Source organism: Leucopleurus acutus (genome assembly GCF_964270905.1).
Source record: "Leucopleurus acutus genome assembly, chromosome: 16".
Taxonomy (NCBI): domain Eukaryota; kingdom Metazoa; phylum Chordata; class Mammalia; order Artiodactyla; family Delphinidae; genus Leucopleurus; species Leucopleurus acutus.
This window is the reverse complement of record NC_139158.1, coordinates 5765597-5791823: the sequence shown is the minus strand read 5'-3', so window position 1 is coordinate 5791823 and position 26227 is coordinate 5765597. Positions and strand designations below refer to the sequence as shown.

Here is a 26227-nt window from a genome sequence, read left to right as displayed (position 1 = left end):
CCCCCCAGCTGCTCCCTGTTCTTTCCCGCCTCACTGAACCGCCCACCCAGTCCCTGTGGCTCGATGCGGGTGGGCCTCACAGCCTCCCTCTGTGCTGCATGCCCCCCTCCCCGCCGGAGCCAGTGCACCCTCGGGCCCTCAGAGGGAGTGTTTTCAGTATTTATTCATTAACCAGTAAGCATTGAGACGCCACCGCAGACTGGGTACTTGGGATACAATGTGGGCAAAGCAACGTGTCCCCTGCCCCCTTCACCCCCCCTCCCCCCCGTGCAAAGGAGTCCTCAGCCTGACGAGGTCCAGACATTAATCATAACATTGCACAAGTGACCACACTGCTGGTAGCTGCTGCCAAGGGCCCTCGTTCCTGTGCGGACGTGTGATAGTGGCCCGGCCTTGGGGGCCAGGCGACAGGAGAGCCTCGTACCCTCACAATTTAGAAAACACAAGTGGATTCTCCGTGCTGCAGCAGTCAGCACCAGCAAAATCAGGTTCTGAGAAGCATTCTAGGGGGTCTCGTCAGGTTTCTGGGTGGAATTGGGAGTTCTTTCAGCAGCCAAAAGTAAATAATTAACAAAAGTCACGATGCGCCCTTGGGCCCCAGAACAGAATCATTCCTCCAGCCTCTTCCCATCGCTGTGCTCCTCAGGTGATCTTGACTCCGTCTGGGATGAGGGATGCAGAAAATCCCGGCCTTCCTGATAGCGCGCTTGCACTGGTACTGCCTCTCCATGGGAAATGCTTTTCCTTTCCAGGTTGTTCCAAGTTTCTTCCTTGATCTTCTCAATATTGATTCTAGGAACCATCTTTCTTCTGGCGAATGTAACTCCTGTTTGCCCTTGAAAACACGAATTCTGTTTCCTGACTAGGGGTTTAGGCTTTCCGTCCCCATTTTCAGGGAGACTCTTCCTACTTCCTCATTCATATTTGTCCTAAATTCAAATCAAACTACTTCCATTTTCTCTTCTCTACCTTTTCCTTTTTAGTCTCGAGATATCTCAAGAGTCAGTATCCTGAACTGTCTTACTTTATGGTTGCTCCCGTGCACAGCTGGGGTTATAGGTTCCTAGGCGCGCACGTGAATAGCTGGGTTAGGTTTGGTCTGGTTAGGAGTTCGCTGTCCTCTGCATTTCCCGTGGTTATCAAGTCTTTGTGTAGCTCCTTTGATTAACATGATGCTACAGAGGGAAGAGCTGAGAAGCCCTGCTTTTCTGCCTCCAGTCTGATCTCACATTGTTTCAGCTGAGTCTTCCTCGTGTCTGAGTGGCTCACACCTGTCGTGTAGGGCTGAGGAGAGATGTCAGTTACATGTGTGTTACACATATGTGTGTGTCTGTGTCCCTTATGTTGGTCGATGGGAATCAGTCTATGCTCATCTCCTCAGTGTTTGGCTCTGAACCTTTCCCTTTCTCTCCCTCTTCTGCCTGTGTAGTTAGCTCTTCCCTGACCACTTCCAGAACATACCTCGTGCTCTGTACCTTGTCCACAGCTTGGTCAGGATGTTTGCTTGTATTTTAATCACTTCCTGTCTAGACAGTGGCAGGTCCTTGGCATTTATGAAAACAATTCTTCGTAAATCCAAACTCCAAAACTTGGGGATAAATCAAAGCACCAGAGTTGGGAAATTCTGCCTTCCTAGTAAAGAGGCTTCGTAAGATTTGGTGTCTGTCTCATCTCTTCTGGTAGTTCCTTCCTGTTCTTTTGAGTTGGATACACAGCTTTGTGTTGATGTAATCATTTTGTGTGTATTTTCACAATTTTCTCGGACAGATGATTTGCATTTGTGCTTATTATCCTTTTCGTATTTTCTCAATTCTGTCTTTTCTGTTTGAAGGAGTAAGAAATTCCAGAGTAAAACTTGGGGCAGCTATCTTAATAAGATTCGTCCATTTAAAGGAGTTTTGAGTAGAAAGAATAACAGGCTACACCGTGTTGTACAGACCCCCACACCCGGGCTTATCCCAGTCTGGCCGCAGCCGCTGAGCCATACGGGGTCTGCTAAGTGCTTTTTTGTTTGATTGGTTTTGATTTGGGGCTTTTTTATAATGAAATAATTCAAACATAAAGGAATTCAGAAAATAATCCATTTTATGTACCCTATCCAGATTTTTAAACTCTTAGAATTAACATTTTAAGATTTTAAACTAGTCCTTTAAATGATAAAAGTGATAACGCTTATGGCAAAAAATAAGAATTCAACAGGACAGAAAATTATGAGGGCAAAAGTCGTTCTTAAATAATCCCTGTCTCCCTAGACTGGGAAATGTTTTCTCCTTATTTAAACATTAATAACATGATACCATCAGAAATCTAAAAACTAGAAAGAAGTGAAAAAAAAATTAAAACGCCCAGAATGCAAATTCTCCAGTTAGCTACTGTCAACATGTTAGTATAAATTCTTCCCATCTTTCTTTATGCTCTGCATATATGTTTTTTCTGTTTCGTGTATGTGCACACGCATTTTTGACAGCTTTCTGTTGCACTTTTGTTGGTTTTTACCACATTGTTAACATCGTCACCTGAGATCTTGATCTCTGCAAAGTAGCAGAGAAAACCTTAGTTGGGGTGCAAGAAAGCTGACAGACTGCGGAGCACACTGTGCCTCTGAGCTGGTACTGATTCCAGGCAACCACAGTTCTTTCTCAGCTTCAGAGTTACTGGACTTTTGGCCAGAAAATCCATTTCTGACACCACCAGAAGCAATTTTTTTTACTTCATTAAGCTTATTTGCCCAATCGGCACAAATCGCATCCTCTCGGAGCCAGGCAGCCTTACCAGTTTGGCTTTCTAGGACACGGTGAATCAGTCCTTTTGTGAAGATCGGAAACTAGGAAGTTTTAAAATGTCTTGTTGTTGTTGTTTCTAGGGAGTGGCTTTACCTATTGTGCCATGAGATGTTGAATCCGTATTATGGACTCTTCCAGTATTCCACGGACAACATTTACATGTTGCAAATCAATCCCGATTCTTCCATCAACCCTGTAAGTATTAATGACCTAAGAGGTCGGAGACTTAGTTGGAGAATTTCTTAAATGGATTTCCAGTTTCAATCTCAATTCTTGGTTGACTCATTGTAGACTTACTCAAAGTCTATGGTAAATAAACATTGCAAGGTAGAGTGAGAACTGGATTAAGATGGATGGTTTCAATCCCGTATCTTCAGTGACTGGTATCAGTGAGTATGTCGTGTCAGGGGAACTCTGGCTTGACGGCTGTATTTGTTGATGGTGTCATTCTGAGAAGTGGGTTACGAGGTACATCCTCCTCCCAGTCGAAAGGGGAATATTCCCATAATTGGCCTTTTTGGCCACCGGTGCTGATGCTCTCAGCTGCTTGTCAGAGAGATGAGGAAATAGGCGGTGTGTGCGTGCAACTGGTCCGAGGGTGGCCAGCGGGTAAGAGGAGGGCTCTGGCGTGGGGCCGCATCCTGCACGTGGTCCCTGACGAGCAGTCGATGTGACAGGACCTTTTACCAACATGGGAGCTAACTCTCTGAGTATAATTCCAACCTAAAAGTAGGAACAGGAGGTTCCCTGGTTACAAACCAGACAGCGCTGGCTTTAAAATGGTTCTCTTACTTGGGTTGCTCACAGTTATTTTCCTCTGTGGCCCTGCCTCAACTCCCTTGGGATTTTTTCGCTTCTCCTTTTTTGTGGGATGGGGGAGGGATGGCAGAGGAAGAAGGGGGATTACCTTTTGCCCTCTATTTCCTCGTGGTGCAGTGGGAGGGAGGGGCCGGCGGCAACCTGTGCCAGCACCGGGCCCTGTGTTGAGAAGGGACCAGGGTTGGTTGATTCTCTGCCGTCACCATGTTGATATTCTCAACTTTTGAATAAGGGGTTCTGCATTTTCATTTTGCACTGGGTCCCACAAATTAGGTAGCAATTCTGCGAAGGTGTCTGAACCAAGGGCATAATCTAAGGTATCCTTCAGATGACCTCCCCAAAAGTCATGCGCTAAATTTGACCTCCTACGTAGCCGTCTTTCATCTGGTCATGAGTGCAGCCTGTGAGTAACTGATGCAAGAAACCTGGAGAAAGTACAAGATACCCATCTGCCTTGGCCGGTCATTTTTCTCACGAATTCATGTTCTCTGGTGCCCCCTACAGGACCACTTGTCTTATTTCCATTTTGTGGGTCGGATCATGGGTCTGGCTGTGTTCCATGGACACTACATAAACGGGGGTTTCACGGTTCCCTTCTACAAGCAGCTGCTGGGGAAACCCATCCAGCTTTCTGACTTGGAGTCGGTGGACCCGGAACTTCATAAGAGCCTAGTGTGGATTCTGTAAGTACTGACTCAGTTAACTGAAAACGCATCCATCGTCACCCGTCTTAGCGTGCCCCAAATCCATCTGTGTTGTGTAGCGTGCACGTGGGTGTGTATTTGGGGGATGGGTGTGAAATCGGAGAACAGAAAAACTATCAGAAACATAAAAGTAGATTCAACAACAATACTTAACTGACATTTTCCGCGTAACGTCTGCCCAGTTTCTCATCATATGGACCCGTTTCTTTTGCTGTTTCCTTGACTTAAGTTATGACTGTGAATGTTAATCCCCAGGCCTGGTGGTTGGTTGGTTTGTGACACTCTGGGGTGTCTCCAGCCAAGGAGGTATCCAAAGTCACCCTAATATTTAGGTGCCTTTGTTTTAGGATTACCCTAAAACTCTCTTAAAAGCAACAGGTACAGTTACATGGTCACTGTAGGTGTCGGGGGGTCCTCGTGAGGACCGATTTCACGGCAATGAGAGGTCCAGGCTCTGGGACCGGGGGACAAGCCGAGGACTCGATCGTGTCCTGTGTTCTGTCCACCTCCTTCCACGTGTCCCAGCTTGAAAGGCAGGTCTGCGGGGGGCCAGGGCCTTCATCCTATAGAGAACCTCCCAGTCTGTGTTTCCAGAACCATGGCAGATGAAGGAGCCAGTTCTGACTTTCAAGTGCTTCCTTGGACTGATGCCCTTGGAAGGCTGCCTGGAGAAGGCGGCGCCGTGTTTTCTTGGCGAGGCTTCCCTTTGACTCAGTTGCCCCTTCGTGCTTCCCTCCTGTCCGCTCAGAGACTCAGGGTACAAAGCAGTCGGCTGGCTCTGTCCCGGGAAGTCACAGGGCGGTGTCACTACTGTCACCCCTCTTCTGCAAAGGAGGAGCCGGTCCCTCTTCCTACCGATTGTTGATTCAATGTTCCATGTCCTCCCGCACGGTGGCCGAGGCCTAAGTGACACTCATCTTCTGTCCTAACTTCCCAGAGAGAACGACATCACCCCCGTGCTGGACCACACGTTCTGTGTGGAGCACAACGCTTTCGGGAGGATTCTTCAGCATGAACTGAAACCTAACGGCAGGAATGTCCCTGTCACAGAGGAGAACAAGAAAGAATACGTCCGGTAGGTAATGCTCTGGGGCACCTGGGGGTTACCGCTGGGACTGGCGGGGCCTGGGACTGTCCTGGGCACGGGGGGGCCATGTTTAGGTCGTTGGAGCGCTTGGACCAGAGTCATGGTAGCGGCAGAGACTTCCAGAAACCGGCAGGGTCAGCGGTGGGCTCCAGGGTTGACCCGTTAGAGGGGGATTCATGACCCAGAGCCCAAGGGGTAGCTTTCCAGTGACCGCCTGATTGTGGGTGTGAAGGTGGTATCGCCACAGGAGGGAGGAGTAGGCCTCCCTCAAGTTTGGGGCAAGCTTCCTTGAGCTTGGTGTGATGGAAGTCCACCTCTTTATAGTCTGTTTTCCCACCTCTTGAGGCAAATAAATGACTAGTGACTTCCATGGGAAATTTAGACACATGGACATGTCTGTGCTCAGGCTGTCAGACTGGTGTGTAGTTCTCACTGTGCCCTGTATTTTCTTTTCAAACATATTTTTAAATTATGGCACCTGTAACAGGTCAGGTTCCATCCTACTGCTATTTCAAGCAAAGAATCAGAACATATGATTTAGTTTTAACCTGACTCTTAGGCTGGGTACTGCCTGCCAGTGGGGTTTTCCTCCCCATCAGGGGAGGATGGTGGGCAGGGTTCAGCGGATATCAGAACCAACTAATGGAGGAAAAACGACGTTCACGAGCCATTTGATACTGCTTCCAACGTGTGAAGTTTTCTTTTAGGTTATATGTAAATTGGAGGTTTATGAGGGGTATCGAGGCCCAGTTCCTGGCTCTTCAGAAGGGGTTTAATGAACTCATCCCTCAACACTTACTGAAGCCTTTTGACCAGAAGGAGCTGGAGGTGCGTGAGCGCCTGCGGAGCCGGGGCGCGTGACGGGCACTCCTCGGCTGCTGGATCCCCGCAGGCCCAGGGGCTGCCGGGGCTGCAGGAGAGCAGAGGCAGGGCTGGGGGCGGAGCGGGGGGTCGGGGAGGCCTGAGCAGTTGATGCCAAGGCCTGGGGCCCGCCTGGCGGCAGGGAATCCGGTAACTCTTGCGACATCCTGCCGGGCGTTGTGCGGCCTGTCCTGTTGGGTGGGCAAGCTCCCCGCAGCACAGCGTCCTAAGCCCCTCCTGTGGGGTCACCTCAGATGGAGGAAGTTCTCATGACCAGCTGCTTTGTTTGATTCTGGCTGTTACTAGGCCCAGAACCAAGTATTACTGTCGTTTCCGGTCCCTCTTCATGGGCGTGAACAAAGCCATTCCCGCGCACCCCATCCGCTTCTGGTGCCAAGTAGCCCTTGCCTTTCAGGCTGTTCCCGGCCTTTCTGGCCCCAGGGCGGTGCCAGAGCTCTGGGCCCCGAGGTGCCTCCCCGGGGGGGGAGCGATGGCTCCTGAGCGGGTCGCAGCAACAATCACGTCCCTGACCTGTTCCCTCCTCTTCAGACTTCAAGCCCCACGCGTCCCCGGGAGGCGGCCCCACTTTACAGGTGGCCCCGTGCATCCGTTGTGGCTGGTCCCTCGGTCCTCCGTCCTCCCCAGTGCAGTGCACACACACGCACATGCACACACGCACGCGCTGCTAAGGAAACGTCACATGAGTAGCCACACCAGCGTCCTCGGGGTGGTAGCCGGCCCAGAGGTGCAGACACAAGAGCGTGGGCCTCAGGCCTGCTGTGGATGTGTCTGTCGACTTGTCTGAACGCGTGTCCGGTTTGTCGGGACGTGGTTTGTAATGCTCTCCGTGTCTTGGGAGCTGGGCACCCGTCGGTTTGTACGTCGGGGAGGTGACCTGCTTTCACGCCCTCACAGCTGATCATCGGCGGCCTGGACAAGATCGACCTGGACGACTGGAAGTCCAACACGCGGCTGAAGCACTGCGGGGCCGACAGCAACGTGGTCCGGTGGTTTTGGCAGGCGGTGGAGACCTTCGACGAGGAGAGGAGGGCCCGGCTGCTGCAGTTCGTGACGGGCTCCACGCGGGTCCCCCTCCAGGGCTTCAAGGCGCTGCAAGGTGACTGACGTGGTGGTGGGGCTGGCGCTGGGCCGGGGCGCGGGCTGCGGCGGGCGGTCGTCCTGGGGCGTCGCCAGGAGACGACATGGCCTCGGGTCCTTCATGACAGACACTCGGCGCTGCAGGGGTGTTGCCTGGCCAAGGGGCTGGAGAGACCCTCTTCCCTCCACACGAGCCATGGCCTTCCGGTTGCCCTTCTCTCTGCTGCCCCCAGGGCTCGAGGCTCTACTATCCTTTGCCCAAGGTGAAAGAAAACATCTGGAAAGATGTAGGAGGGCATGTCCATCACACAGAGCCCCGCCCACCTCAGACCACCTTTCCCAGGGCCTCTGAGCTACGTGACACAGCAGTGGTGGGTGCCGGCCGGCTGGTGCCCACACAGGGCTGGGTCTGGAAAGACCTGAGCCAGGAAGGCCCAGGGGAGCCGGGGCCTCCGCTTCCCTCCCTCAACAGAATTGGTGACAGAGAGGGGGTACAAAGAGCAAGGCTTTGGGGAAAGAAAGCCATTTAAAAATGCACCATGGGTTAATTTTTGAACTTTCTGACAGCAGCTCTCTAACTGCAGTCCTGAGTCTCTAAGAGCACACTGCTGCCTTGTGGGTCACAGCTCCAGGGGTCCTCCCGGGCCCTTGGTTTCCTTATCTGTACAAGGGGCCTGCCTGAGAGGCTCCCCTGTCCAGTTAGGTCCCCGTCCTCTCATGCATCCCTTCCGGCTCTGGCTGGGTCTCTGGCTCACCTGGGTCTGGAGCTGGGGGCTGGAGGAGGAGGGGGTGGGAGGCTGTCCACAACGAGGCTTCTGAGCCTCTGGAGGGGCTCGTGGTCAGCACAGCCAACTGGGAAAGTCCTTGAAGGCCTCTTTAGGGCTCTGTGATTTGTAAAATTAGGGGCTTTTGTCACTTGATAACCCTGACAACCGGCAGGAGTAAGGTGAAGAATCTTAATATATTAAAACTTAGTGGGAGCAGATAGATTTCACGTGTACGTTCCCTGTAGACGACTCCTCCCCTCTTGGAGTGAGAGAAGTTACTTCTCGTCCTAGGGCTTTGGTCCCAGCCTTTGTGTCTTTCTTTTGCCACTGGGCCTCTGCCTGGGGAGGTTTCCTGACTCCATATCCTGCTTGCTAGACATTTCTGTTAAAAAAAAAAAAAAATCACTGGCGATTGAAAGATTTTGCTTTCAGATAAGCGCCCTGGAGCAGGCTCGTGGTCGGGTGAGAGGAGAGCGGTCCCCGCCTTTGCTCTGCCTTGCTCCTGTGATTTTCTAAAATGTCTGGTGTTAGTCACTTAATGGTCATGGTAGGTGCATCCTGAAAGCGGGCAGAGGCTCGTGTGGCCGTGTGAGCCCCGTGACCTTCTGGCAGGACGGCCGCCTGGCACCAGGGCCTCGGGGTGGCGACAAGGGCCCAGCCTCGGCCTCTGAAGCGTGTTAACTAGAATGCTGTCTTGTAAGGCTCTACAGGCGCCGCAGGGCCGCGGCTGTTCACCATCCACCTGATCGACGCGAACACAGACAACCTGCCCAAGGCCCACACCTGGTAAGGACCAGCGCCCTGGGAGCCTGTCTCCGTGCGTGACTTTTCTGAGCTGTTTTCTTACTTGGACTCTGCAGTGGACAGCACGCATGTGAGGGTCAGCACGAGGCTCTTTCGTGAACCCAGTTTTGTCTGGAGACGTGACTGACGTTGGAGCCGCTCCCCGGCCCCAGTCGTCACCTCGCTGGGTCCTGCCGCACGTGTGCGTGTGTGTGTGTGTGTGTGTGTGTGCGCGCGCGCACATGTGCAGTGTCAGGAGGGAACACTGCAGTTTTAAGTTTGGGGCTATTGGTCTCCTCTCAGAACTCTGCGTATGACAGATGCACCTTGTGTATTGAAAAATGTTTCCTCCCTTGATTTTCACTTAAACAATACCCGTAGTGGGTTATTTCCTTTGTGGTTTAAAATCAAATCACTTACACGCACTTTGGGAGCCATTTCTTGAGACGAGAGCCACCTCTGGTTCACGAGAGTCAGTTCCAAATGTTGCCGGGATGCATGGTGATGTGACGGGAGGTTCTTGGTTGGGAACCAAGGCTGTGGGTTCCCACGCCGTCCATGACATCAAACTGGGTTTCCATGTCCTTGAGATAGAGGACGCGCCCTCCCCGGGCCCAGGGTCTGCGCCCAGGATGGCCGTCCCGGGGTGGCGCATGCTAACGCACAGGGCTGCTCCCGCGCCAGCAGGCTGTGTCCTCTAATGGTTTAGTGCTTTGAGTAAAACGGATGTGAAGAAGGTCCAGCGCTAAGCCCCCTGGGAAGCCTCCACACCGTTTAGCCCGACTCCTTCTTGACAAAAGCCATCCTCAGTCACTTAGCCTCTAGTAATTCAAGAGGCACTCTGTCCTCTCAGTCAGAATCTTGCATTTTTTGATTTGTTATGAGGTAATATTGTCTACAAAGGTGTCTTCTGGGCATAGCTTTGGGAATGAACTTCCCTGAGGAAATGCTAACCCGGTCGTTGAATCCTCTATCAGGGATTTGACGTTTTATTATTTTTGAGATACAGTTTCTGTTTTTGCAGGAAATACTCCAGACTGCCCCGTTTTGCTCTCAGATCTAAGTCACAGGGGATTAGATCCACAGGCAGTGAATTGTTAGTGGTGATTTGACTGCAGCCAGCCTGGACTGCAGTGCTCTGCAAACGTGGTGTTCCTGGTCTGAGAAATAACTTCTCCCCAAAACAGCAGTAAAAACAAGTTGAGAGCTTTGTCCTAATCTAACCAGTACATACTCACTTGGAAGATCTTATAAGATTTGTTTTGCTGTGTGTTGACTGACTGAAAATCTTTGCCTAAGAAGCAGAAAAGCACCAGAGGAGAGGGGAAAACTCTCCTCCATCTCCCAGAACCAGGTGGATGAGATGCTTTCCCGTCCTCTCTGCCCTGTCCCCACCATGTGTGTGCTTGTGGCCGCAAAGGCTCTGCTGTGGCCTGGCCCTGACCCTGTCCTGGGAGCAGGTCCTCAGGCCAGGCGGCACCAGCAGTGAGTCTCTCACCTTTCTGTCCCGTTCCAGCTTTAACCGGATCGACATTCCACCCTACGAGTCATATGAGAAGCTCTATGAGAAGCTGCTGACAGCAGTGGAGGAGACCTGTGGGTTTGCTGTGGAGTGAAGTGCAGCCCAAGGCAGCAGATGCTAGCTCACGGCCACCAGACCCCAAGTGATGCTCTCTGTGTGCCTCCGCGAAGCCGGCTGAGGCCCTGGAATCCTAGAACACCTGAGGGAAAGGCTTGTCTCCCCTGCTTCTCGTTGGGGGAGCAAAGGGGGCGGGGGGACTTCAGTTGGTGGCTCTCACCCATATTTTCCTCCTGACAGAACCCCCACCCCCCGACCCCTTCCATCACCCATCCAATAAAACGCAGCCAGGTTTAGCACTGCTTCGGTCACACAGGATATTCTGCTACGGTTGTAACGCTTCTGGTGACAGGCTCACTGCCCTGTGGGCTTTAGAGGAGTCTTGACTCACAGTTATGGAGCTGAGCAGGGCTGCCTGAGGGTTCGGCCCTGGTAGCTGGACTAGCTCTTCTGTCTCCAAGCAGACCTGAGGTTTTCAAGTTCAGCAGCTCAAATTCCAAATTTCACATCCTAGCAGCCTGCTCTGGGTAGCAGATTAATTTCTACCTGAACAATAACCGTATAATACATGCTTATTGGAATTCTGCCACTGCAGGAAGCTGGCATCAAAACTGTGCTTCCCTTTTGGAAAGGTAAGGGAATTGGGGCAGCTTGTGCTGGAGGCCTGGGTATTTATTTCTTTTCAGGGTTTCCTGGCTGAAAAATCTGTTTTGCATAAAGAAAAATGATCTTTCAAGAGTCCCTTTAGCCACGTTATCTATCCAGTTTGAAATATTTTCCCAGCGAAAACACCACATAACAGAGCTTATAAACAAGCAGCCCAAACCCAGCTTCAGATGCTCGCAGCCAGGCGCAGGCTGTGGCTGCTGCCCCCACCTGTACTTGGAAGGGCGTCGACTGGGCCACGTGCATGCTAACAAACCATTTTGTGGAAAGCACTAAACTAATAGAACAAAATTCCATCATTGTAGCTGCTGGCTTGGTGCAAACTAGCTTGAAAGGAGAGAGAGAACGGATAACCTCCATGACCTAAATCCACCCCAGGTTACTCGTTTACAAGAAGTAGGTCGTGGATGGAAACCTGAAGGCAGAGAGGGGCCACTCCACCGTGACACGTTCAGCCCACTTCCCCAAGGTCTGATGGTGACACTAACAACTGCTGCTCCATTCACTTGTCCAGATATGAGCAAGGCCAAAGCAAGCCTTGACCCTAGGTTTCTACCAGCATTTTCCAATTTGCACAGAAGATCAAAAAGTATTTTAACAAAGCGGTTTGATTTCAGATAAAGTTCAGCAGAAAAACAGCAGTGGCAGCAGGTTCTCCTGTATGGTGGTGGTTTTTGTTTGGGGGGGCGAGTGCAGGGTAATTCATTAGCAAGACCTTTCACTGTTGAAGTTTTGTCGTAAGTTTCCGAGTTCAGTGCTGGGATCCAGCCGCGGGTCTGAGGTGGGCTTGGAAGGAGCTTTCTGGCCGACTGTCCCGTCTGTTCTTTCTGTTCCTAACGCCTGTGGACGGTGCTAGGTTTGGAGGCGCACTTACTTACCCCCTGCACCTTGCTGTGGTTCTTCGGCTCGACCGGGAAGCAGCCAGTGGTCTGACGTTTGGCGGGCCGGAGTTCGCCGGCTGGAGGTTCCAGGAGCGAGAGAAAGCCGTGCTTCTGGGTGACTTGCTGAGGTTCTAGAACAGGAAGGATGCCTTGGCTGCAGAAGGAGAATGTAATCTGTTCAGAACGTCCAGGATGGACTGCGGGCTGAGTCTCTCTGAAGTCCCGCCTTGCCCGTTGGGCTTCTCCCATGTCTCGTTCACCATGACACCTTCTGGTGTCCTGGAAGCTGGCTGCTGTGGGTCCTCCTCTGGAGGAATGAGGAAATGAATGATACAGACAGACCTCCACCACCACCACTCTCACCCGCCAGACAGGTCTCCTCTTGTAACACGGACCTAAACCGCACGGAGGAGACTGCCATCCGGGAACTGAGGCCCTCAAGACTGAGGGGGGAAGGCCCACCCAGTTATCCTGTGGTGTCGGCCAAAATCCGCAGGAAGTTAGGAAGGAAACAAGGGTCTAGTGGTTGGAAAGACTTGGAAGCAGGAGTGTGCCATTTGCCTCCTTTAAGCTGCCTTCCTGCTGATGGCGGGCGCTGGGGGTGGGGTGGGCAGTGCCCCTGCCGGCCCCAGGCCACCCTCACGTGTCAGGTGTCACCTCGGCAAGCTCCAGAGGCTCACGTCCTGGCTCCTCCACGGGCTGCTGGGGAAAGTCGACTTACCTGCCCGCAAGGCCTGGGTCTCCGCTTTCGTACTGGGACGCGGGTACCTCACCAGCTGCGTGGGTTGTTGTGGAGCCTGGCACAGCAGAACCTTCCGGAGCCCCAGGTCACTCCTGCCAAACAGGGCTGTCGGTGGCACTGCTCCTAGAACCGTAACTGTCCACAGTGGGTTGGGCCTTTGGAACACTCCCCACCCCCCGACCACCCCCACCAAAGAATAGTGTGGCAAGCCGTGGGTTTTGGGGTCTGCGGGAGCCTCCCCATCTGTCGCCCTTCTCGGGAACCCCAGCGACCCACCTGGTCCCCTCAGCTCTCTGCCCAGATGCTTCAGGGCCCGACTTCCAGGCTTGCCTCACCAGCGGTCATCAGCCGACCCTCAGGGATGTAGCAAACCACCGCTCTGCCAGTGCTGTGGGGAGAACGGAGGGGCCCCAGGGTGACAGTGGGCGGAGCTCTCCTGACTCCCGCAGGGAGAAGCGCCTGGAACTGCGGCCCCAGAGCTTGCCGGGCCGCGTGGTCCAAATGCAGGTCAGGTGGTCCTCCGATCGGAGCTGTCCGAGCAAACGCCCCTCCGCCCCCCGTCCGCAGCCAGGTGTGTGCCGCACGGCAGCCTTCCCAAAACATAGTATGAATTTTAAAAATTTGTTTATTTTTGTTTCTCAACCACTTTATAATGTATTTTTTAATTTATTTTGTAATGTCTTGTTTTTAAGTATTGCTGCTATCCTTGTTATCCTTCCCACTGTTTTTATTGCTGATTTATTTTGTGAAAGTTGTACACTAAATGTTCTGTTTTATGTCAAAATCAAAAGTATTTAAAGAAATACTAGTTCTATTTAATGTGGTTATAGAACCAGCTGGAAACACAAAACAAACAGTGATTGTACAGCAGGCTGGACCCCGGCGGTCAGGTTCATTTTGTTACATATGCAATAAACTCACAACTTTACGTTTCTGGCGCCTGTTATTTGGTGTGGAACAGCTGTTTTTTTTTTTTTTTTTTTTTTACATCCCATAAGACAGGAAGTCAGCGGTCTGGCAAGGGTCTTCTAAAGAAAAGGGGCAAACTTACAGTCAGAATTGTAGGAGAGATTGATAACACTTTGGAAAACAGTGGAGGGTCCTCAAAAAACTAAAAATAGAGCAATCCCACTCCTGGGCATATACCTGAAGAAAAGCAAAAACACCAATTTGAAAAGATACATGCACCCCGCCCCATGTTCATAGCAGCATTATTTACAATAGCCAAGATATGGAAGCGACCTAAGTGTCCACCAGCAGACGAATGGATAAAGAAGATGTGGTACATATATATATAAAATATACATATATATAATGGAATACTGCTCAGCCATAAAAAACCAAACTTCTGTGCCACAACTGCCGAGCCTGTGCCCCACAACTACTGAAGCCCTCATGCCTAGAGCCCATGCTCCGCAACAAGAGAAGCCACCGCAATGAGACGCCCGCGCACTGCAACGAAGAGGAGACCCCACTCGCCACAACTAGAGAAAGCCTGCACACAGCAACGAAGACCCAATGCAGCCAAAAATAAAATTAAAAAATAAAAAAGAATGCATAGTCTAGTGCAAAAGTAATAATGATCTATTGTGGAGTTAATATCATATATAGAAATAAAACATGTAACAACAGCACCAAGGATGGGGGGTAGAAATGGAAGTCTGCAGTTGTAAGATTCTTACATTATAGGTGAAATATAATACTTGAAGGTAGACAGGTAGGTTCAAGATGAATATAGTAACTAGATAATTCACTAAAAAGAATACATGTTATGCAAAAATATAAAAAAAAAATAACATAACTAGGTTGTGTTGCACACAACTGTTTTATCATATTACAATTATGAGGCATAGGGGTAAAAATAGTCTGGAATTTTATTTGGTGGTGTTTTATTTAAGCTTTTTTATCTATACATATACATGATATAGGCCCACACTTTTTTTGGGGGGGGACTCTTCATTAGATTTTGGAATTAAATATAAGCTACAGGTGAAAAATATCTTACACTATTTTAGTGATAAGGAATCTCATATAGCCATGAGACGTTTAGACTAGTATTTCCCAAACTTTTCTGTTTTATAGACCAGTAAAATATACTTACCAGATAAAAATCATCTGTATCACCAACATTTCATTTAAAAAGGACATTTAACATCAAAACTTTTCACAATGAAAGACTATTGTTTTGGTTGTCTTTTATGAAGACCTCACTTTGGTGCACTGATTTTTCTAATGATGGGTGAAAACTTCGGCACCAGCTCACAGTGGCTCATAATCCAGTGTTCGTTACCCGTGGTTCTGACCTTCTCCTCTCCCCTCCATCCCAGTTAGCTGGTTCATTAGCCAGAGGTGGCCCAGGTGCCCATCGAAATACTCCCTGGTCCCTCCTGAAGTATCCACCACCTGTGCAGACTGTCTCCTGGTTCGCTCCTGTCTTTTTCCATGTTTCTCAAGTCCCACCTTTTCCTCAAGACCCAACTTACATCTTTTATTCTATCCCCCCGCCATGATCCTCTTTTTAAGTGAAGCATTTCAGAGAGCTCTTACTGGTTCTTATCATTCCTTCAAGAAACTAGACCGGGTCTTCCCTGGTGGCGCAGTGGTTGAGAGTCTGCCTGCTGATGCAGGGGTTCGTGCCCCGGTCTGGGAAGATCCCACATGCCACGGAGCGGCTGGGCCCGTGAGCCATGGCCGCTGAGCCTGCGCGTCCGGAGCCTGTGCTCCGCAACGGGCGAGGCCACAACAGTGAGAGGCCCGCGTACTGCAAAAAAAAAAAAGAAACTAGACTGAAGCTTATCTTTTCATACTTTTTACCATGTTCGTCCAACAACTAAATAGGTTTTTTTCCAAAGAAAAGTTTTGCCAACACTATTTTAAAATAAATGGTTTTCTTCCTGATTAAAAACAAACCAAAAAACTGCTAACACTAAAAAATGAATTTAGCAAAGTTGCAAGATAGAAAATCAACAAACAAAAACCAACTGTGTTTCTGTAATGCTAACAACGAACAATCTGAAAAAGAAATTAAGAAAACAATTCCATTTATAGTAGCATCAAAAAGAATAAAATAGGAATAAACTTAACCAAGGAAATAAAAGACTTGTACACTGAAACTATAAAACTATAGGGGCTTCCGTGGTGGCGCAGTGGTTGAGAATCTGCCTGCTAATGCAGGGGACACGGGTTCGAGCCCTGGTGTGGGAGAATCCCACATGCTGCGAAGCAACTAGGCCCGTGAGCCACACCTACTGAGCCTGTGCGTCTGCAGCCTGTGCTCTGCAATAGGAGAGGCCGTGATAGTGAGAGGCCCGCGCACCATGATGAAGAGTGGACCCCGCTTGCCACAACTAGAGAAAGCCCTCGCACAGAAACGAAGACCCAACACAGCAAAAATAAAATAAATAAATAATAATAAAAATTTTTTTTTAAAAAAACCTATAAAGTGAAAGAAAGGAGACACAAATAAATGGAAAGACACTCTGGGATCATGAGTAAGAAGACTTACTACTGTTAAGACATCATTACCACCCAAAATGATCTACAGATTCAAACACAAACCTATATAAAAATCCCAACAACGCTTTTGCAGAAAGAGAAAAATCCACCCTAAAACTCACATGGAATGACAGCGGTCCCCAACTGGCCAAGACAATCTTAAAAAGAACAATTTGGTGGGTGGTCTCACACTTCCTGATTTCAAAATTTACTGCAAAGCTACAGTAATAAACATGGTATGATGCTGCCAAACAGGCAGACATACAGACCAATGGAACAGAATAGATAACCCAGAAATAAACCCTCGTATGTGGCCAAATGACTTTTGACAAGGGTGCCGAGATTACTCAATGGGAAAGGACAGTCTTTCAACAAATGTTGCTTGGAAAACCAGATATTCACATGCGAAAGAATGAAGCTTACCTCACACCATGTATAAAAATTAACTCAAAATGGATCAAAGACATAAATGTAAGAACTAAAACTATAAAGCTCTTAGCAGAAACACTTTGTAAAGCTTCATGACATTGGATTTGGCAATGATTCCTTGGATATGAAACGAGAAAGCACAGGCAACAAAAGAAAAACTAGATAAATTGAACTTAAGAAACATTTAAAACTTGGGCAAGAAAGGACACTACCAACAGAATGAAAGGGCAACCCAAAGAGTGGGAGAAAATATCTGTTAAGTCATGTATCTGATAAGAGCTTAATATCCAGAATATATAAAGAACTCCTACAACTTAAAAAAAACAATGAACAACGGATATGAATTTCTCCAAATAAGATACAAATCGTCAACAAGCTCCTGAAAATATGCTCAACACCACTAATAATGAGGGAAATGCAAACCAGGCCCACAATGAGACAGATACTGCTTTACACCCATTAGGATGGTTCTTATAAAAAAAAAGGGTTTTTTTTTTTTTTTTTTTTTTAAATCAGAAAACGAGTGTTGGCAAGGATGTGGAGAAATTGGAACGCTTGTGCACTGCTGGTGGGGATGTAAAATGGTGCAGTCACTCTGGAAATCTATATGGAGGTTCTTCAAAAAATTAAAAATACAACTACCTTATGTAATCCAGAAATTCCACTTCTGTATATATTCCCCAAAGAATTGAAAGTTGGGAGCTGAACAGGTATTTCGACTCCCCCCAAAACAGCCACGTTCATTCCAGCATTATTCACAATAGCCGAACGATGAAAGCAATGCAAGTGCCCATCAATGGATGAATGGGTAAAGAAAACGTGATATATATACACAATGCAACATTATTCAGCCTTAAAGAGGAAGGAAATTCTGTCACATGCTACAACATTATGCCAAGTGAAATAAGCCTGTCACCAAAGAACAAATATCCTGTGATTCTTATGTAAGATTACCAGAGTAGTCAAATTCATGGAGACAGAAAGTAGAGGGGTGTTTGCCTGCGGCTGCGGGGAGGAGGGGGAGACAGTGTTTAGCGGGAACAGAGTTTTTGTTTGGGATGATCAAAAAAAGTTCTGGAGAGAGATGGAAGGTGGTGATGGTTGCACGATGATGTGAATGTATTCAATGCCACTGCACCGTACACATAAAAATGGTTAAAATGGTAAATTCTGTTATGTAATATTTTACAGTTAAAAAGAAGTCTAATAATCGTACTAACTTGGAAACAGTGATTGGAGAATCAGAGGCACCCATGTGTGGTTCCCCACGCCACCTCCTTCTCTGACCTTCCTTGGTTCCTGAGGACCTAGGTCCCAGCAGTGCCACATCTGGGGAAGAATGCAGAGGCTCCTGGTCACTGAAGCACTGGCTCAGGACTCCCAACTCCGACTCACAGGCAGCACTCAGGAGATGCTGGGTCTCCAGTGGGGAACTCTCTCCTGCCCCGGCTCTTCAGAGGCTGGTTTTCCTAGGAACCAGGGTCAGTGCCTGGGACAGTGTGGGCAAGCCTGGCATGGGACCCAGGCCCTTCTCACCAGGATACCGACTCCAGACTCCCAACTATCGAGGCTAAGAAACAAATGTTCCCTTCACCCAACTGCCATCCACACATCTACACAACCACCAGGCTCCACACCAACTCTCCAAGTGCACAAGGGCAACTCAGTGGCTTGTTTCAAATGAGTCCTGACCCTGGCTTGTGAGACCCTGTTACACAGTGAGGACTGTCAGACAGATGGGCATCTTCCCCATCCAGCCTGACGGCACGATGACACCTGTCATTTTAGATACAGGCTCCTGTCATTCTGCAATCCAAGATGCTTTCTCACAAAAACAGCCAAGTATTTGTAAAATAACTCATAATTAGCTCCAAAGAAAGAATGGGAGAGGGACTTCCCTGGTGGCACAGCGCTTAAGAATCCGCCTGCCAATGCGGGGGACACGGGTTCGAGCCCTGGTCTGGGAGGATCCCACATGCTGCGGAGCAACTAAGCCCGTGCACCACAGCTACTGAGCCTGCGCTCTAGAGCCTGCGAGCCACAACTACTGAGCCTGCGCTCTAGAGCCCGCGAGCCACAACTACTGAGCCTGTGTGCCGCAACTACTGAAGCCCGTGCACCTAGAGCCCGTGCTCCACAACAAGAGAAGCCACCGCAGTGAGAAGCCCGCGCACCGCAACAAAGAGTAGCCCCCACTCGCTGCAACTAGAGAAAGCCCACGCGCGGCAACGAAGACCTGACACAGACAAAAAAATAAATAAATTTATGAAGAAAAAAAAAAGAAAGAATGGGAGAGTCCAGTCAATTGGGCAAAACCCGGCCCCTCAGCCTCCATCCATGCTCTAGGGTGTAGCCTCGGGGGCCAGAGTCAAGCTGGATGAGGTTTAGGCCGTTCCTCCACGACTGGCTCTGGGACTCTGCACCGTGGAGGAGCTGCTCACCCTGAGCTGCACCTCTCTGTGCAGTGGAGGGGCTGTGGGCCCACCTGTTTCCCAGGACTGGAGACCAGCACGGTGACCTCAAGGTGTAGCCATCGGTCCCACCCACCCCAAATGTGCTGGCACCCCCGTCCTAACCCAGCGCCCCAACCCCAAGGGGGCCTTGCTGTCTGGGGCCTGAGCTGTTCAGAGGCTGTCCTCCTCACTGCACGTGTGGTACACTTCCCAAAGGGGCGAGTCCTTCTAAATTCAGAATCGTAATTTTAAAGTCACAACCCCTTCCTCCATCCTGCCTCAGTTTCTCGTCCTGCTGACAGCACGGCCTGTGCTGGGGAACCGTCCCTCCAGTGTTTTCCAGGGCAGGGCTCTGCTGCTTGGTTCACTCCGTACCTGAGGTGCCGGTGGAGGGGCTGAAGGCCAACGAGCTGGTGGAGCTGAGGCGAGGGGTGGGGCTCCAGGCACCGGGAACAGCCCCGCCGGGGACGCAGGTCCAGGATGAGGCCTCTGGGCGTCTCCCCTTCGCACACAGGTTACACAGCAGCAGCCCTGAAACACGTGAACACAGCTGAAGGGACCAGATCCCTGGGCATCTCTGACACCATCAGTCGGGACCAGCACTTCTGGTCAGCATCACAGCACACGCCGAGTGGTTCAGACCCAAGTCCCAGCCGAGACCCTGCCTGGACGCACGTGACCGTCACCGTGGAGCCACACTGGGGCACAGGCCGCGCTGGCCTGGGGCCCTGAGGGGCAGAGGGAACACCTCACGGAAACAACTCATCCTTTTATAAAATATTTATTCTAAAAAAAATCACACTGTACAAATTCATATAGAACATTCTCAAGGCTCATATTTATAAAAATGTGAACATAACAGACTGGAGTTAACGAACAAAACTTCGTTGCTTCTTTCTAAATTAAGAAGGAAAAAGGGTTCCTTTTTTCCAAGTACAGTGACAGCAAATGTCTAGAAGACATCCAGAGAGCCAGCCTGTAGAGTAAGGTTCACCGCCAGCTCTGCAGTTCTGTCTCCCCAGAGGAATCCGACTCTGAACGCAGGGGAAGTGGGCGGCCCTTGGGGCCCCGGGCCTCGTCCATCCAGTCGGCTGCTCAGTGAGGCTTCCGAGGCTGGTTACGTACAGCGTAAAAGTTTGTGCTCAGAGAAAATCCAACACAGTTCGTTCGTAATTTCCTGTTCTCCAACTAAGTGGGTTTTCTGTACACTTGTTACGAAGTTCTGTACAAAAGCACGAAGCTCCTGGGAGGTGTAACTTCTGAAAGTTAAAAATGACGACACAGAAGCGTTTTCTACAGTTCAATCTGTACATTCACACGGAGGGAGGAACTCAGTAAAAAAGAATTCATAAATTCTGCACGAGGGAACCCTGGCGTCTTTACTTGAAAAGCTGGGGGTAAGTCTCAGCTCCCCCCTCGAACGGCCTCACCTTCCTGATGCTCGTCCCCCTCCAACTGTCAGGCGAGCAACCGCCCTCCCGGCCAGCCGCAGCCGCAGCCGCGCTCACAGCCAGGGGTGCCAGGCGGGGTCCATGCGGCACAGGTTGTCCAGGCTGTTGGCGGCGGCCACCAGGGTGTTCACTTTGCTCTCCCCGCCCTCGAACTGGGCAAGGTTGTGCAGGCGGGTCATGATGGCCGTGACGGCCTTCTGGACGAGGGAAACCAGCTGCTGGCTGTCCATGTTCTCGGGCTGCCCGGCAGCTGACAGAGGAGATGACGTGTCCTCCTGTGTCTTTTTGTGCCAAGCGATGATCTCGTCCCGAAGCACGGTTTTCAGGATGCCGTCCACCTGGGTGGGGAGAGAACAGAACGGTCCGTGCTTAACCAACAACAGCCCCGAGGGCGGCTCCCCAAGTGAGGGGCTCAGCCATGGCGGCCGACGGGCCATCAGCCTCAGCACCCGGGGCCAGGTGCCACAGGCACGCTGGTGGGGCCACCACAGCCAGACACGCGTGATGTCACCCCGTGGATTCTAAGCTGAAGAAAGAGGGAGGGAGGGGAGGGAGGGAGGGGCCAGCGGCTGCCGCTCCCCCTGGGGTCAGGGAACTGTGGGAACTGGGTCCACAGGGTGGGGAGGTGGTGGCTGCAGCAGGAAGGTGAGAAGCACCCGGGGGAGGGGACTGGAGAAGGGCCGGGGACCCAGAGGCCAGCGGTGGCACTGACATCACCGACAAGATGGCGTTCCCACGACGGGCACACCGTGCACAGGTCCTCCTGAACCACAACATGGGACCTCAGCCCATCGTCACCATCAAAGGACGCGGGAGCTTCGTGAGGCACCAGCGCTGCTTTAAAGTAACTTCGACTGACATGCTGAGGGTTTTATTCTGGGTTACTTGGCCCCAACAGAAGGTGTTATTAAAGGAGATTCCCACACAGCATGGTCTCTGTATTAGCCGAACGTAAAGGCAGTCACTACATTTGGGCCCAGAGTTTGGAGAAGGCCCAGTTCCCTCCCGTCTACACCAGCTCAGACTGTGCAGAGTAACTCCCAGTGTTTTTCCAAGTCGTAACAGGTCTTTAATATATGGAGGGCCTTCTTCACTCTTTCTAAAGTTTTCAATTAAATGCCACTCTAAGAATTACCCTGACTGCATAGAAACAATTGTTCTGGAAACAAACGAGAAGTTCATATTTCAAGCCTTAAGCCAAAGTGGATAGAAGTGCACTGCTGTTCCCTGCATCAGAGCAGACTCCTTTCTCGAGAAGGAACCGTGGGCTCTTTGTTCTCACTCACGTTCATAACAGCTCATCACTATATCCCACAGCAGCACCCCACACTGATGGGCATGTGCAACCGAAGATTAAAAAGAGCAAAGTTCTGGTTCACAGTTAAGAGATTATTCCATAATGTAAAACCTGTTCCATGTAAGTGTTTTGCAAAAGCAACTGGTGTCTGCAGCCTTCTCTAGACACAAACTGCTTATCTGGGAAAACAATAAACAAACCAATAGTAATACAGCTGGTCTCAGAAATTAAAAGAAAAAATAAATTGTGTTCCATCCCCAACTGTGGAGAGACAGGATCAGGGTGAGAATGAACTGGATTTGAATCCCTGTCTGTCCTCCCCGAGCACAGTGCCGGGCACAGAGTGTCACAGCCCTGGCATGGCCAAGGGCATCTGCCACGTGGCATCTCATGGGGGTTCACTATTTGCCTCACGTGTCATGTCTGTTTAGGGCCCGTCATCGTAGCCCCAGTAAGACAGGAGCCATCCAACACGGACACACCTGCCCCCTTAAGCAGAAAGGTTTGCAAAATGAGAAACTGAAGGTAGCTATAAAATGGAGTAAACAAAACTGACACACAGAGGTAGTAGCTGGGGAAATTATCCAATAGAGGCTTCTAGATTGCTCTTTGTAAACTGGGTTCAGCATCCTAAACACTCATGGACAGAGAACATTTTAAACCCCTTTTCCCCAGTGAATGTGCTGTGAATGCTCTTCCCTCGTCCTGCCTTGTCTGCAGATCAGGGGCTCCTGTGAGCCCACCACGTGCAGAGTTACCCAGTCTGTGCTCCTCACAAGACGACCCCTTACCTACCTTGAAGTTGGGCTGGGCAAAGCACCGGGCGACGGCGATCATGGATGCGGTCAACGGGCCAGAGACACCGATGGTGGTCAGAAACTCAGATATGTTGGGTGTGAGGCGAAAAGGGACAGGACGGTTGGCATCTAAGTCTCCAGTTGCATCGTTTATATCAAATCGAAAGTAGGCCACGTTCAGTTTGCCGGTGTCCTAAAGTTCAGAAGGAGACGCTTCAGAAACTTAAAACAGTAGGACGCAGATTCTACAGGAGGGCTGGCCGCTCACATCAGGTTACCTGAGCGATCTGCAGCATCTCGGGGTTGAGTCTATTGAGATGCAAGACGAACTCCGCAAAGCCGATGAGTGCAAGCTGGATGGTGAACATCTTCCGGAAGGTCCAGTAGTCGGTGGCGTTGGGGAAGGTGTGCAGAGCCCACTCCTTAAGCATGCTGCGTGGCACCATGTTGCTCTGAACTTCCTTGAGGATGTCTCGAAGGACCTGAAATGACACATCACTCCATGACTCTTCCATCAAATTCACTTATTTTTTTCCTTCAAAAAGAAAACTCTCATACTGTAATTTCTTTCTTGCTTAGCACCACTTGAGTGAACTCTGCTGACAAATGCATACACAGTGTCATTTGACCAATCATGAGGATGCACAAAATTGGTCAATTTCCCTCCGAGGTTCCATGTCTTATGCCCGAAGCAACAATGGAGCTCCGTGAATAAAAGTCTCAGCTGCATGATGTGTAATGATGTTTCACCAAGAATTTAGGTAATTAGCTGAATACTGTAACTCACCAACCACAGAATATACCAGGCCGATGAACAGAAGATCAAAAGAATAGTTGGATACTTCGTAACCAAGAATATTAAAGACAAAAGTTTTATAAACTGAAGGAGCTAGTCTTAAAATGAGATTAGGTGTTACACAACACTTTAAACTGAATTCTACACTGGAAGACTCACAATACTGTTTAAAACATCACATACTTAGAGATGGTCTCAAAAAAGTTTGTTGAGTTAAGCTGGCTCCCGTTAGACCAACTGGTAAAGGTATACAGGTCTCTTCTGGGCTAAGCCACACCCATGTGCTCTGGAAAACCACTAGTATGCAGGCCGTGAGCATCCAAGAACCACGCAGACTTCCAATCACGCGTTGTTTCTGTTCACTTCATCAGCAAAATGGAAAGAAGTCCTTCTGAGATAGCAGAGTGAGGACTTCCAAAATCTACTGCTCCGTAAATGCAATGAGAACACTGCCAAAACCCATCAAAACAAACTTTTCCACAACTCTGGAAATTAAAGGCTCCCGACAATCTGAGCAACTTTTATTCAAGAAAAAGAAGGCTGAATCTTGGTGAGAACAGTGAGCTTCGTGGCAGTTTAATTGTCCTATTCCCATCCCTTCCTCCCCAGCTCCACAGTGGCCCTGAAAACCAACAGCCTTGTATCCTCGGCAGCTGTAAAAACAAGCAGGCTAACAGCCACTGGAGTGGGCAGAATCGGTGTGGTGACCCCAGAAAGGCCTGATCCCCAGAGGACGGTCACTGGTGACCTGTCGGCAGCCTCTGGAAAAAAAACCCCCATTTACTGGGCTTGTCTGTTTGAACTCAGAGCACACAAGAGGGCGGCCAGACCAGGGACAAGCTGGGGAGTGAGACAACGTGGGGGCTTTGAAAAGCTCCACCACATTCCTGGGAACCCTGAAGGCCAGCCTCATGCTCATGAGAAACCTCAGAAGGCCCACGCTCTCACTTCTGGTTGACGGCGAGATTCTGCACAAGCAGGCGGTGAAGGCTACAGCAGGGCTGTGAGCTACCCCCCATACACACACACAGACACACACACACAGGGGCCCTCAAAAAAGGCCGAAAACTTATTGATTCAAGGCATTTAAGAAAATCTCTGTATGTGATTGGTTCAAGATGGCAGAGTAGAAGGACGTGCTCTCACTCCCTCTTGTGAGAGCACCAGAATCACAACTAACTGCTGAACGATCACCGACAGAAAGACACTGGAACTCACCAGAAAAGATACCCCACGTCCAAAGACAAAGGAGAAGCCACAATGAGACGGTAGGAGGGGCGCAATCACAGTAAAATCAAACCCCATAACTGCTGGGTGGGTGACCCACAGACTGGAGAACACTTACACCACAGAAGTCCACCCACTGGAGTGAAGGTTCTGAGCCCCACGGCAGGCTTCCCAACCTGGGGGTCTGACAACGGGAGGAAGAATTCCCAGAGAATCAGACTTTGAAGGCTAGCGGGATTTGATTGCAGGACTTCGACACGTCTGGGGCAAACAGAGACTCCACTCTTCGAGGGCACACACAAAGCAATGTGTGCACTGGGACCCAGGGGAAGGAGCAGTGACCGCATAGGAGACTGAACCAGACCTACCTGCTAGTGTTGGAGGGTCTCCTGCAGAGGTGGGGGGTGACTGTGCCTCGCCTTGAGGACAAGGACACTGGCAGCAGAAGTTTTGGGAAGTACTCCTTGGCGTGAGCCCTCCCAGAGTCCGCCATTAGCCCCACGAAAGAGTCCAGGTAGGCTCCAGTACTGGGTCGCCTCAGGCCAAACAACCAACAGGGAGGGAACACAGCCCCACCCATCAGCAGACAAGGGGATTAAAGTTTTATTGAGCTCAGACCACCAGAGCAACAGCCAGCTCTACCCACCACCAGTCCCTCCCATCAGGAAACTTGCACAAGCCTCTTAGAGAGCCTCATCCACCAGAGGTCAGACAGCAGAAGCAAGAAGAACTACAGTCCTGCAGCCTGTGGAACAAAAACCACATTCACAGAAAGATAAACAAGATGAAAAGGCAGAGGGCTATGTACCAGATGAAGGAACAAGATAAAACCCCAGAAAAACAACTAAATGAAGTGGAGATAGGCAGTCTTCCAGAAAAAGAATTCAGAATAACGATAGTGAAGATGATCCAGGACCTCAGAAAAAGAATGGAGGCAAAGATCCAGAAGATGCAAGAAATGTATAACAAAGACCTAGAAGAATTTAGAACAAACAAACAGAGATGAATACAATAACTGAAATGAAAACTACACTATAAGGAATCAATAACAGAATAACTGAGGCAGAAGAACAGATAAGTGACCTGGAAGACAGAATGGTGGAATTCACTGCTGTGGAACAGAATAAAGAAAAAAGAATGAAAAGAAATGAAGACAGCCTAAGAGACCTCTGGGACAACATTAAACCCAACAATATTCGCGTTACAGGGGTCCCAGAAGGAGAAGAGAGAGATAAAGGACCCAAGAAAATATTTGAAGAGATTATAGTCGAAAACTTCCCTAAGATGGGAAAGGAAATAGCCACCCAAGTCCAGGAAGGGCAGAGAGTCCCATACAGGATAAACCCAAGGAGAAACACACCGAGACACATAGTAATCAAATTGGCAAAAATTAAAGACAATGAAAAATTATTGAAAGCAGCAAGGGAAAAACGACAAATAACATACAGGGGAACTCCCATAAGGTTAACAGCTGATTTCTCAGCAGAAACTCTACAAGCCAGAAGGGAGTGG

At 49.8% G+C, this 26227-nt stretch overlaps 2 protein-coding genes across 10 annotated transcripts in view; one reads left to right on the top strand and one right to left on the bottom strand.

Moving 5' to 3' along the window:
• Positions 1-13961, top strand: part of SMURF1 (SMAD specific E3 ubiquitin protein ligase 1) — a 100798-nt gene extending 86837 nt beyond the window's left edge. For 2 of the 4 annotated variants that reach the window (XM_082857881.1, XM_082857884.1), the window contains 7 exons: positions 2864-2978; positions 4107-4285; positions 5244-5381; positions 6101-6221; positions 7170-7371; positions 8821-8905; positions 10419-13961. In XM_082857881.1, the coding sequence (XP_082714007.1) occupies positions 2864-2978; positions 4107-4285; positions 5244-5381; positions 6101-6221; positions 7170-7371; positions 8821-8905; positions 10419-10518 (940 nt within the window). In that variant the 3' untranslated portion in view covers positions 10519-13961. Of the gene's footprint in view, positions 1-2863; positions 2979-4106; positions 4286-5243; positions 5382-6100; positions 6222-7169; positions 7372-8820; positions 8999-10418 lie in introns of those variants that run through there. The other 2 variants (XM_082857882.1, XM_082857883.1) reach the window with 2 other exon arrangements.
• Positions 13962-19920: 5959 nt separating this feature from the next.
• The window catches only part of TRRAP (transformation/transcription domain associated protein), a 110993-nt gene continuing 104686 nt past the window's right edge, over positions 19921-26227 (bottom strand). For all 6 annotated transcript variants that reach the window (XM_082857877.1, XM_082857878.1, XM_082857875.1 and 3 more), the window contains 3 exons: positions 22971-23174; positions 22691-22885; positions 19921-20936 (listed from right to left, as the gene is read on the bottom strand). In XM_082857877.1, the coding sequence (XP_082714003.1) occupies positions 20652-20936; positions 22691-22885; positions 22971-23174 (684 nt within the window). In that variant the 3' untranslated portion in view covers positions 19921-20651. The remainder of the gene's footprint in view (positions 20937-22690; positions 22886-22970; positions 23175-26227) is intronic.